Source organism: Trachymyrmex cornetzi, unplaced genomic scaffold (genome assembly GCF_001594075.2).
Source record: "Trachymyrmex cornetzi isolate Tcor2-1 unplaced genomic scaffold, Tcor1.1 scaffold123, whole genome shotgun sequence".
NCBI classification, from domain to species: Eukaryota; Metazoa; Arthropoda; class Insecta; order Hymenoptera; family Formicidae; genus Trachymyrmex; species Trachymyrmex cornetzi.
This window is the reverse complement of record NW_017295795.1, coordinates 983185-994866: the sequence shown is the minus strand read 5'-3', so window position 1 is coordinate 994866 and position 11682 is coordinate 983185. Positions and strand designations below refer to the sequence as shown.

The window sequence follows — 11682 nt, the reverse complement described above, 5'->3', positions numbered from 1 at the left end:
CGCGGCGGACGGCGGCAGTATAACGAACATCCTCGGTATCAGGCATGTTCTCGGCAACGGGACGATACACTTCCCCGCGTTCGAGGCCGAGGCCTTCCGGCAGGATGTCCACTGGGCCATTTACAAGTGCTCCGCCGTCAACAGTGTCGGCGCGGTCGTTAGCAGAGACGTCACCGTCAGAGCAGGTATGTCAACCGAGCGAAACTTGCCGAGCTCGTTATCTGCGGTACGCTTCTCTGCATTATTCCCCGTTGCTCCTCGACGTCGTCGACCGTCCTCCTCCGTATTCTACGGAGGTCGTGCAGGAGATGAAGACTTTGCGAGTGACGCGTGCGCGTGTGTATGCACAGACGATGGACTCATGCTTACAGATTCGATCGCCACTTCTGCTCTCCGGACGGTGAGAGATGAAATTTCCTTCTCGCACACGTTTATGCATCGTATCGGATTATAATCGGCGAACTAAGTAATGAGGCTGTCTCTCCGTCGTGTCACAGCGGAATCTAGAGGATATAATGGAATTATTAGATATTGAAATCGCAATTTGGTATTCCATTGAAAGAAAATGTTATAGAGAAATTTTGGAAATAATCAAGTTATTAAGAATTGTACAATTTACATTATCGTATTAGACAATTATTGTCGCATCTTAAAAGAATTGTATAATGTATATTATCGTATTAGACATTCATTGAAAAATTAAAGAGCTTTAAATAAGAGAGCTTTTTTGCGGTGAACTCTAATGTAATAATTAAATAACTGAGCTAATTGACTTAGAAAAACTAATTTATTTGTCATAACTTGAGGTTTCGAGTATCAGCAAGTTAAATAAATTACTGTGGTTAATAATAAGTGTTCTGCAGGGAAGGAATATTTTTGCTGAAGTATCTAAAAATTTAAACAGATACAGAACTAAAAATAATTTTGTTGGATCAACTGTCAAAATAATTATGTAGGACGCTCAAACCGGTTGCTAAAACTTTTTGCAGCACTGCTCATCATGCTTGAGTTTCCTAAATAATTATTTTGATGGTCCAACAAAATTATTTTCAAAGCTGTATTTAAATTTTAAAATGCTTCAGAAAATTTGTTCTTTCCGTATATTACATGAAAGTGTATGGAGAAAACTTGGAAGTAATCAAGTTATATTCTGAATTATTCGCACATCGTATGTTAAAAATTCCCGGATGGCACAATTCATTCTACATATAAATGTTTTATGAACATTTCCCGGAAACTTTGGAATATTCTCAAAAGATATGTATATATAAAGTAAAAGGAACGTTCTAGGAATATTTGTAACATGTTCAATGAAACTGTTTTCGTAATTTTAAAAAAGTTCATGAGTTATAAAAACAGGCTCAATTGAATTCGTAATTTGTACCTTCTTGTAGTTACACTGTTGAAAAAGTGTGTCGAATTTAATATAAATCGCATGTTTTATAAACGGTCTACTCAAATTTTTCCGTTTAATTAGCACAAAATATGTTAGAAGGTTACACAAATATTATGTAATAAGAATAAATACAAGAAAGGTAATATTGACACAGTTTGTTAACAAACCGTGGAAGCATATTTTTTTTTAGTAAAATTAACATTTATGTATGTTAAATTAACCCATATTTTATTTATTTATCTTAGAATTTACATTTTAAAATACTTTATTTTTTGTTATTTGTTCACGTACTCATAAATTGAATCATTTCGACACTAAGAAACGTTGAATATTAGTTTAACACAAAATCTTTATATAACATGATCATATTATCTTAAATTGATATTCGAATATGTTAAAAAATTTAATACAAACAGTTAACAAGAACGTGAGTGGACTGTTTCCAACATACATATATAATGTTTTTGTGTACAAATTTGGAAACAGGACGCAGCCAATGTTATGTGCAAGAAAAAAGCAAAAAAAAGGTGAAATTAATTTGATTACAGTGCAAAAACATGATTAGCGATTGCACAAGATTCAGGCGTGAATTATTACTCTATATAAGAAACTTTCCTAAGCAATATTCCTAATAGAATATGTTTAAAACATTCCAAATGTTCAATACAATTTTGACCGTTTTAAGAATAATTTGTAAATGTTCAGTGCAAGTATTCCCGAAGAAAGATATTGGTATCGATGTATGTAGAATATTTATAGACTAATGTGCTATCTGGATTAAGACAATTGAAGAATTGTGACAAATTATATTACCGTATCAGATAATTATTGATTAATTAAATAGAAGATCTTTAAAACCAGCTTAATTTTGGTGAAATCTCAAATAATAATTAAATAACCGAGCTAACTTGATTTTCGATTTAAAAAGGTTTTCATTGTATCATACTTGAAGTCTCTAGTATTAGTGAATTAAATAAATTATTGCAAAGAAAGAACGGTTTTGCTGAAGTATCGAAAAGTTTAACTAAAGATATAGATCTGAAAATAATTTTGTTAGACTATTAAAATAATTATGTAGGTCAAACTAGTCGCTAGAATATCAAAACTATTCGCAGCGTTAAGTTGGAGTTTCTTACATAATTATTTGAATGGTTCAACAAAATTATTTTTAGATCTAGACATGTATACTGAAATTTTTAGATACTTCAACAAAACTGTTTTTTTTTTCATGTGTAAATATCCATCTTGGTATCAATGGATAAGTGTGAGCTAATTGAAATTTTTTAAAAATATATTGAACTAATTTCCTAACATTTCTCTAAATTTCTTTATGTAAAAGATTTCGCACACAAGAGTCTTCAATATTTATCTGCTTTGTAAGGAAAATAGAGTTTGACAGGCATGAGCTGGTAGAATATATTAGAAATTGCGTATTGAGCAGCCATGGTACTTAGTTACTGAAATCACGTTAATGGAAAAGAGATCCGTCTAAGGATTCTTTTTGCTCGACGACGCGATGCCTTCCAAAACTCACGTCTACAAGAGTATCGAAGTAGAAGACGGCGAGAAAAGAGAAAGAGGCAAGGACGGGTAAATGGAGTAAAAGGAGGCCGCGAGGCGCCTTAAAAATAGAGCTTCCGCCAGGTCAACGAACCGGAAGATATCTTATCGACCTAATACGCCCGTAAATCATCGTCGCGTGAACGCAGCCCATACCTTTTCAGATTCATGCCTGGTGCCTCTGCCGCGTCAGCTCCTAGTATCCGCCTCAGCCATTTCCTTTTTGCTCATCTCCTCCACGGTTTCATCCTGCCTTTTCCTTCGCCCTCCTCCTCGCTGCTTCCGTGCTCGACGCCCGGCTTCAGCTAGCGCTTCCTTCCGTCCTCGAGAAAAATCTTTCGGGCGCGCACGCCCTATTCTTGGAAACAAAATGGATATGATTGCGTGCACGATCGCTCGAGTACGTTGCTGGTTGCCGCCGGAAATGTCACCTTTTTCGTTTTCCCATCACCTCGGCAGCTGCCGTGCGTAATAGCGACATTTTGTCAAAAAATGGAGAGAGAGAAAGAAGGCGATAGCCTGTCATGCGGGGTTACTTTGTCTCTGTAAGGAAGACAACTTTCCGCCACTTTAAAAGGAAGCCTCCGTAAGGGGATTGGTTTCTAAAGCAGCAGTTTATGATTCTTCTTTCCATTTTCATACGAAAACCACTTCGTGGCTTATCTTGGTTATTTTTCTAGAGGCTAAAAGATACATTCTAATGACGATACATTACGTTCGTTGTTCCTGTACATGGAATACATGGAATTCGGCCGAAAAACACCATCTCGTGGGAGTAACTTCCAGCTCAGTATTTTTACGCAGAGTTACGAGACAAACAAGCCATTAGTCTCGTCGTTACTTGACATATTTTATCATCGATCCCGAACGTCCCGAACGATGTAAGGCAAACGACATAAAAGATGACGAGAGATGGCAGAAAATAACTGCCGCCAGGGCATCGTTGCAAGAAAGTTCAAGCTCGGGAATATGGAGTATTTTATTCGAGAATACGTGCTACCTTATATGACATGACTTGCTATACGTACGCATAATAAGCTGAAAAGATATAGAAAAATTCAGTCTATCGGTACAGTGAGGAGTCGAGTATAACGAGAACGGATAACGAATACCATTTTGCAGATATTGGCGTTCGCCTTCGCTGTTTGCCTGTATTCATCATGGATTCGTGTTAGCTCGGGGGCAAACTGAATTTCGTATTCAGCTCAAACAACTCGCAGAACTCGTTATTTATTTCATAGAAATGAACAAAGTGGACGCGACTCGAGAAACACATTATATACCTCGAAGATTCGGCAGCCGTTGTTTACTGTTCGCTCAACTGATACGCGTATATAAAGTACATACATACTAAGCACAAAACAAATGTTACACAACGATATTACTTTGCGAATATATTATATGATACGTACGACGTGTCGCCTTACACCGAGAAAATGAGTAAGTTTAACGACCGCACTAGACTCTTTTATAAAAACTACAGGGAGGAACCACGTCGCTTTTACGAGACAGACTTTTACTCACGTTTTCCACCTCGTCTCGTGTTTCTCAGCTTAGCAGCTTATTGTTTAAAAATAACTGGGATATGTCGGCGTTTTTTATCTTTTGCACAAGACTATTATTATTATTAATTGGTATTAAATGATACTTTTTAATTCGTCCGTTTATCGAGGTAGAATCTGAAGGAATTTATTATAGAATTTATATTGCATAAAGAAAGAAAAAAATTATTATAATATTTCTTTTAATATAATTTATGATTAATACATATACAATTTTTATTTTGTTTATTCTAAATTAATTACATTTTTATTTAAGAGCTCGCGAATACGCACACATTCACATACGTATTTACATATGTATATAGCAGTATTATTGACACTATCGACCTTAAAACATCGTTATTCGTTACACTTGTGGATTCATTGTCGCGTAAGCACGTCGTTACGAGAGGTTCTCTTCTCGATACTTTTACATAAAATCTGACTTGTCGAAAAAGCGCGGTTTTCGTTTCTAGTGGATGATTCGTAGGGAGGACTGATGTGTGCTCTCTGATGGAAAGCTGGTCGACGTTGCTGCTCTTGCGCGTGGCATCTTCTTCTCTGTCTTTCACTCTTTGATTCTCTTCGTCCTTTCCCTCCTTTTTGCATTCCCTTCCGCTATCTCTTTTCTCTGCTCGTTTCATGCTTTGTAAATATTACCTGCCACGAGACGTCTGCCGAGTTTATGTTCAGCTTGGTTGCCGCGTAACCGAGAGAGCCGAACGAGCGATATGCGAAGAGAGATAGAAAAGGATGGCTGTCGAGGGGAAACGTAACTAGAAGAGATGAGAGAGAGAGAGGGGGGGGGAGGGGAGAGAGAGAGAGTGAGAGAGTGGTAGCATTCGCAGAGGGTGGGCGAGGGGATGAAGGAGCACGAAGAGGTGGATGGAGTACGGGCAAACTCACTGAGTTTTTACCCCATTCTGAAGTCTGAGTGCCTCGCTCCGCTGACTCTCGAAACGGGTTGTGGAGGCAGAGAACCCAACGCACCACCACACCACAGCGATTCCCTGGCTGCCGCCACCACCATCGTCCGCTTTCCTATCCTCTTTCTTCTTCTTTCGTTATTTCTCTCCTTTGCTTCTCTCTCTCTCTCTCTCGTGCTCTCTCTCGCTCTTCCTACTTGCCTGACTGCCTTCCATGTTCTTTACAACCTTATTCCATTCACCTCTTAGACATGCCCTTACCAACCTTTCAGCCGAGCCCATCAACTTACGTGGGCTGCCGGGTCAGGGGCGAATCGCGACATGAGATTTTGGATAAGACAGCCTTTTGGGATTTTCTACTCTAGCCATATTGTGCCGTCTCGTTTCTATCAAGCCTGCGAGCATTCTCGTTAGTCATGCAAAGTCAGCCGCGTAGAAATGACAGTGGTTAAACAGAGAGTGACGTGATTTATCCAAAGAAGCTCGCGTTATTCCATGTTTCTCGTAAATTACTTTCCTCTTTTCTTCTAAAGCCTATCATTGATGCGAACAAATAACTTTTCCGTAAACTACAAAGTTTCTCTAACACGGATTACATTAAATTATTCGCTTGACGTAAAAGATTTAATGTAAAGGTACGGTACGATATGAAGGAAGCACGTTTAGTTTTTATCTTTTTATTTGCTTAGCAAAAAATGACTAAAAGCACATAGTAAATCTGAATAATTTAACATACGTGATCGTTTCCGGCGAGGGCTTTCCTCGTAGCGTCGAATATTCCGCCATTGTCCATCCCTCGTGTTCCGTTATTCTGTGCAATTATTATTAAATTTCTAGTAAATTAACGAAGGCTATTTGTTACTCATTTTATTAACTGATCGTGTAAATTTAACATGCGGATACGCGCGGTAAATGTATCGCGTGTTTACCCGCAAACGTGCGTTAAACAGATCATTAAGTGTAGGGAGAGGGAGAGAGGGGGGGAGGGAAGGAGAGACGGAGGGTAAAATTACGCATGTCCGCACATGCATTTACGAAAACTCTAATTAGAAGCGGCATTGAACGTTGTTGAAAACGTGGTAAATTGTCCCGCGTTATACCGTTTTGGTTCTTATCGGTAGACGTGTATCAAAGTGAATTGTAATGTCGTGCGGTTGCGGCACCATTAACATTTACGTTGCGTTCTTATGGTTCCCCGGAACCATAGTATATGGATACATGGAGAGTGGAACTTATCGTTACATGTTGCAGTGGTAAACCAACGTTACGATCCGGAAGTGCAAAATCCCAGCGGCTTCCTCGGCAACAACGTGCTCATGCGCTGCAACGTGCCCAGTTTTGTTCGCGATCACGTCACGGTCACGTCTTGGCTCCAAGAACCAGTCTTCAATATTTATCCCTCCACAATGGGCGGTAAGTAAATTAAAAAATAAACAGAAATAATACATATAGATATACGTTCATATCACTTTTCAATATGAACGAGCGTTTGTAATTACTCTAAAATGGAATATAGAATTATTCTATTTAATATGGAAACAGGAGGAATTGAATTATTCTAAAATTACAGTTACCTTTTACCGCGCACGAATATTGGGTATTGTCGTGTAAATTAATTATATCGCTGGAAAACAGGAGTTATATTGCATGACGTCATCTACGTGCGCGCACGTATAAACACGTAATTTCCTTCCGATCAATTTAGATTTCCATGATGATAGAAACGTAATTCAAACCTCCTCCCCACCCTCCCGTCACGCGCGTGTTGTTATAGATGGCAAATATCATATGCTGCCGACCGGCGAGTTGATGATAATCAATATTACGCGAAGCGACGCGCAGATGACGTATCGGTGCAGAACGCATCACCGGCTAACTCAGGATACCGTCGTCAGCAGCAATGTAGGACGGCTGCAACTGACTGGTGAGTACGTCATAGATTTTTCTCCTTGTTGATACACTCGGGGGTGAAGGGGGGCACCCAAGCTTGCTTTGCTTAATCGAGTTATTTTCTAAGGGAGGATTCCTTGATCTATTTTAATTGTACCCGGTTTTTCCATATAATATTACAGTTAAAATGTATCAGAGTATAGTTTAATTCTATCAAATTACTGTTTATATCTAAACCATAACTCATTAATATTCAGAATTATATTATGTTTATAATTAAAAAATAGGGAAATTAATTCGCAAGCATGAAATTAAAAATTAAAATTTTATTAAAGTCAAATTCGCCGGAAAAAAGTTAACAAATTTTAATTAACAGAAAATATGATTATCTTATTATTTTACATGTTATTTTCGATTATTTTCTCTCTTGAAGTTTATTCCATGGAGAACTATTTTCTATCGCTCTAATTACTCGCGAAAACAACAGTTCGATATTTTCCTCGAGGAAATATTGGTTTTAAACTAGTCTATGAAATTGTTATATTCAAACATATTATGTTAAGAAGTTTATTCATTCCTCTGGATACTACAGATGCAATTTCATTATTCTTATTATGTAACGATCTCGATTCAGGATTAATTGGTTGGCGGAAAATGGATTCGATCCCGTTCGGTCGTTCCATCATAGTTTCAAATACAAAGATGAATTTATTTCGACAATTATTAAATTTTTCGAAAACGTAAACAGAGCAGAAGCCTTGGATATCCGTTGTGCTTGTCGAACGGTAAATTCCCGTTCCGCCTCGAGCTGAACGTATAGCGAACGTATGGCGGAGTTTAATTAAATGTTTACTTTACCTGAACCCGATTCGATCGATATCGCAGCAATTATATTTCCCATTTTTTTCATTTGGAATGAAAGCAACTAAAGAAGAGCGGCGAAAAGGGAAAATTTGTCCCACAAATCGAGAGCACGATACATCTGCGTTATTAAAATTTTTAATAAAAATTTTAATTTTTAATAAAAATAAAGCTTCGGAGCTCGCAAAAGTGCGGTAATTATACACGAATATTTATTTATATTATAAATATCGCCGACGTGAGTCGCCATTTAATTAATGTCCGCGCGATCAAAGAAAGGGATCGTCAAGAATCAAGGCATCATCATACAGAGTAAATAATTAATTCCAGGGAGCATCGCCCTCGTTTTTACGCTATTGCAATTTGTTCCTTATCGTGTCGAGCACATTAACTCGGATCTTATCTCGCGTTAGCGGAGTGGTCGCTGGGGATGAAAGAAGATAAAAACAGTGCGTTTAATGGCCGGCGTGAGATCCGTCCTAGCGACTTCTTCGACAGCGCGCGGTCGATGTTTAATTAGATAACGGTTAAAGAAGCGATGACAGTATGGCCTTATGTTACTAAGAACTGAATAAATTACTGAGAACTGAATGAGGGCGAAGAGAAGATAGGACGAAGGAAGTTACCCCGAGTGGTTCCGCTAATGACGTTTCTCTTCTTCGTAGAATGTCACATCGCGTTCGAAATTAAGTGGAACTTTAATCTCATCCGCACGAACATCGAGGGAAATGCAAACCATTGTGCTTACCTTTCCTATCGCAATACCATCGCGATGTAGCCGACCTAGTGACGTCAATTCTTCCGGGATCATTACAAATACATTATCCGTCTGTTGTTCTTATTTAATGTACGCGATTGAAATTGGTATCTCATATATCACGAGAAAACTGAAATAATGTTTATGATGGAATATTGATCGTACTCTTTTGTCAAAGTATCCTCATTGTGAAGTCTTCTCGCCGTCTTCCTATAGACTATATTCTAGATTTTCTAAAACTACTAGACGGAAAAGAAAAAAGAGAGGGAGAGAGAGAGAAAGACAGAGTGTGTGTTCAGAAACTTTAAAACTAGGAGGATCTCCTGTGACATCGCAAATTTCGGAAGACGTGCGACTTATTTAAAGTTTCTCGTAGGTTCGAACAGAGCCGTGATTTTATGCGGTCGCTTACTTTCTGTTCTTATATTATACTTGCAAGCAAAATTCTCCATGTTGCATTTGCAAAACTGTCTCGATCATAGACGCGCTTCGAATAATAATGCCAATTAATTAATACGGTTATTGCAAATTTTGACAAGTTTCATCATACCGCGTTTAAATAAGTTGTTGTTGAAAGAGTTCCTCAATTCGAAAATTAGCTTGGCTAATATAACACGATTTAACCACGAACGACATGTTTGAAATCCATAATCAGCACGTCGCTTTGGTATATTTCTAATCACACAAATATTTCCAACAAACATCAATTAATTATCGCCACAATTGGCTCGTGAGTTAATTACCACGTGTATCATTCGACGGCTTGCCGAATAAACGACATTCGGTCAAAGCCTAGCGATATACAGGCAGGATAAATATTTGTTCAAAGCGAGTTGCGAACGCAGAAGGGAATAGAATTAATCTAAAAAAAAAAAAAATGCTGCATCAACGGCTAATTCCAGGAATAGCTCGGGTTCTTTTTATATTTCCGAATTCTAAAATACAAACAGAATAATATTAACACAAAATGATATGAATTGTAATACAACAATTACTGTCGCATCGATATAATTATTCGGTAATTATTGAAATAATATATGATATTATATATGTATATACATAATAACAACACTGAAACAATTTAAATTGCAGCGTATCATCGATAATGACAATTGAATGACGTTTTATAATTTAATGTTATCCTTGAGAGGAGAATGAGATGCGGGATGGAAACTAGCGGGGAGAGAAAACGCATAGCCGTTTGTGTGCCGCCGCATAATCAGGCAAGAAAAACCGATTCGACGTGCCCGAGCAAGAATATCTCGGCGGACGTTAAAAAATTCACGGGTTTCAATTTTCCAGAAACGTACGCGCTCGCGCTCGTGCACTCGTAATAAAGCCGGCCCCGCCGGGCTGGCTGGGCCCCGCCGCGCTGGATATCTTCCGCCGTAAGATAGAAATTTATGCTAAGCGCACTTAGGTAGTTAATAACTTAATAATGAAGTTCAGGAGAAATTTGATCGTTTGCATATTTCGATGCGCGCCTTCGGACCGTGCGTCGGTTGGTATATACCCTCTAAATTAACCAAAATCTCGATGTATAGTAGTTTTCCCGGAGTAATGAGGAAACTTTTCGGCGCATTATCCGAAGCGAGCGTGTAAATCCCAGCAGGAGGCTCGCCGAAAATTTAGAGAGCCAGCGTATAAAGTTAACGTTTATCGCGCAATTTCGGGGAAAGTAATAACGCACGATCGTGAAACGATTCCGGTACACGACTCTGCGATATACACATATGAGTAGTCGTAGAGCGGACGTTGTTCTTATTTCTCTTTATTCACGGAAAGAACAGTTTTGTTCAAGTATCTAAAACTTTAGCTAGATACAGATCTGGAAATAATTTTGTTTGGTCTATTAAAATAATTATGTATAGGAGGCTTAAACTGATTGCTAAAATATTAAAACTTTTGCAACATTGCCATCAACGTCCTAAATAATTTTTTTGATGGTCCAAACAAAATTATTTTTAGAGATTTGAAATTAAATTTGTAGATACTTTAACAAAGTTATTCTTACCGTTTAATTCTAGATTTCGATATCTGAATTTTTAAATAAATGTAGTCTCTTACGCGAAAAGACTTTACTGAATTTCAGAATCGTGGCAGGAAATTCAAATTAGAATATGGAATTTATATTATTGTTTAATTTGGTTTACTTGAGTTTTTACTTGTTTTCTGAGATCTGCATTCTACATTATCGTTTCGTTAGATCACTAAATTCTTTCCCTTTGGTAAATCAAAAAAGCGTAATTCTTCGGAATTGCACTGATCAAAACGTCAGGTATAAGGTTATAATTAATTAACACTAGCATTGTTATTACTCGCATTGACATTTGCTATTAATTTTAATCATATTGGGAAATGCAGCGCCAGGCAGCGCGCATATATAGTTACAGTATAAACGTATCTCACGTAAACGATAAATGTTTTTGTCGCAACGTACAAGAGGTATGTATGAACGCTCGCGGCGAGTATTCGCCGCCGTAATCCAGCGCATTAATTCCCCGTTAAATGTAACAGCACGTATGTGCGATGCTGTCCACACATCATTTGATCGTGAAATAACACACGTGCCGAAGAGGAGGGCACTTGAGTATCTATGGACGAATCAATAAACCACGCTGCATTTCTACCGCAGATATGCGCGGGGGCTAGATTGAGTGGCTTTATTTTAACATAGCCATGGCGAAATAAAAATACCTACATTCGTAATTGGACAAATGGAATAATTGTAGCGCGACCGTGATACGCCGC

At 38.0% G+C, this 11682-nt stretch overlaps 1 protein-coding gene across 1 annotated transcript in view; it reads left to right on the top strand.

Moving 5' to 3' along the window:
• LOC108769823 (Down syndrome cell adhesion molecule-like protein Dscam2) overlaps positions 1 to 11682 on the top strand; it is an 86836-nt gene that overhangs the window by 18644 nt on the left and 56510 nt on the right. Inside the window, exons 3-5 of the mRNA XM_018521033.1 lie at positions 2 to 185; positions 6675 to 6836; positions 7198 to 7347. Of these exons, the coding sequence (XP_018376535.1) occupies positions 2 to 185; positions 6675 to 6836; positions 7198 to 7347 (496 nt within the window). The remainder of the gene's footprint in view (position 1; positions 186 to 6674; positions 6837 to 7197; positions 7348 to 11682) is intronic.